A 1997-nucleotide genomic window follows, 5' to 3' on the forward strand; every position below is an offset into this window, starting at 1 on the left:
AGTTCATGGAACTTTACCACGTTTCATATACCTCAGTAGAGAAAGCTCCTTCTATTTTAAGTACTTAAAAAGTAGCAATAAAGAACATTTCTAACTACAGGTTATTCTGAAATAGTTCTGGAGAATATTTAACTGCTCTTTAACAGCTGAATTAAAGACCAGTGCAAGATGAAATGGATATCATGACAAATCCACAGTAGTCTTACCATGTGAGTGCTGGTTGTCATTAGCTGAGGATAGGAAGAGAAGCAAGTAGCAAAAAGAAAAAAAAAAGCACACAAATAAAAGAGACCAAAATATCAATGGATAAAATAAATCAAATGCAAAAGTTCTTAAAATTTGCATTTATGAAACTGCAAAGCAAGTAGAGATAAGATTATTTTAAGCTGCCATATGTCAAGAATGATTAAACTATTAAAAAGCTTGTTCTAGTTAATATCTTTTATGGTCATTCATTAACTACTCTACCAAGAGTCTTTGGCTATGTTAAACAGATATTCATCAGGTGCATGTTAAGCAAGAAACAAAGAAAAGTTACTGTGCAAATTTTGAAGGAATACTTGAAAATTACAATATATATTTCCCCTGAGTTGTATCTCGTCCTATGCCTTTGCTTACTGATAAAGTAGTTCAGACTTTACTAAACAGCTACCATAACTCATAAAACACTTACTATCTGTGCAGGAAATAGCGAAGAAAATAATTCAAGCTATGATCATTTCCAAACGGATATTTAAAGTATTAACTTTGACTGATCAAATCCAACACTAACCTGTCCATTGCTGGTCACAACTGTGTTGTCAAACAATAAATAGGCACCAAAGAAAAATACCACAGCATCAAACACTCCTAGGAATGTCCAATAAATAAATGCACGCCAGCGCAGCAAAGCATTCTTGGCAACATCTCTGTAATATAAGATACATTTAGTCATTACCAGCATGTCCGAAAACCCCAGAGAAATGATGTCATTCAGATTGGTTTCTGGAGAAAAAAATAATTGAGAGATTGCATGCAAACCAACCACATTTGCACGTGACAACGGTGCACCACTTCATATCTAAATCACAGAATCATAGAATCAACCAAAGCATTCTTGGCAACATCTCTGTAATATAAGATACATTTAGTCATTACCAGCATGTCCGAAAACCCCAGAGAAATGATGTCATTCAGATTGGTTTCTGGAGAAAAAAATAATTGAGAGATTGCATGCAAACCAACCACATTTGCACGTGACAACGGTGCACCACTTCATATCTAAATCACAGAATCATAGAATCAACCAGGTTGGAAAAGACAAGACCTATCACCAAGTCCAACCCTACCATGGTTACTAGAGCATGGCACTAAGTGCCACATCCAGTCTCACCTTGAAAACCTCCAGGGATGGTGAATCCACCACCTCCCTGGGCAGCACATTCCAATCCCAGCTCCTGAAAGTGTCCCCTTAATTTATTTTCATGTAATTTTCACTAAATCCTTTGAACTGCTCCCTGACTCAACTGCATGGTAAACTCTTCTGTGCTGCACCTGTTTACTTTTCAGTCTTTTTACAGGAGGTATTTCTTTTCCAGTATTTCATAGTATGTTAAGGGGTTGGAATGGACTTTACAGAAAATTTAGCCCCAACCCCCTGCCCTAGGCAGGGACACCTCCCACCACACCAGATTGGTCAAGACTTCATCCAACTTGGCTGTGAACACTGCCAGGGTTGAGGCAGCCACAGCCTCCCCGGGCAACCACTATTACTCCTTGTCCTGTCACTGCAGTTCCTAACCAAGAGTTGCTCTCCGGCTGTGCATGTGATGACCCACTGTAGATATTAAATCGAAACACTAGAGGTCTCTGGAGACTTCACTTTATTTCCCGTACAGAACTTCTGTAGAGACTTTTGTAACAAAACATTCTTGTCCAAAGGAGGCAACGAAGATGGTGAAGGGCCTTGAGGGGAAGCCACATGAGGAGTGGCTGGGGGGCCTTGGGGTGGTTGGCCC

General features: G+C 39.4%; 1 protein-coding gene across 1 annotated transcript in view; it reads right to left on the bottom strand.

Moving 5' to 3' along the window:
* Positions 1-206: 206 nt before the first annotated feature.
* Positions 207-1997, bottom strand: part of LOC103808901 (probable phospholipid-transporting ATPase IH) — a gene marked incomplete at both ends in the record, with an annotated part of 13812 nt that continues 12021 nt past the window's right edge. Inside the window, 2 exons of the mRNA XM_009081709.1 lie at positions 207-230; positions 773-908. Coding sequence (XP_009079957.1) covers positions 207-230; positions 773-908 — 160 coding nt within the window. The remainder of the gene's footprint in view (positions 231-772; positions 909-1997) is intronic.

Source organism: Acanthisitta chloris, unplaced genomic scaffold (genome assembly GCF_000695815.1).
Source record: "Acanthisitta chloris isolate BGI_N310 unplaced genomic scaffold, ASM69581v1 scaffold21479, whole genome shotgun sequence".
Classification (NCBI taxonomy): Eukaryota; Metazoa; Chordata; class Aves; order Passeriformes; family Acanthisittidae; genus Acanthisitta; species Acanthisitta chloris.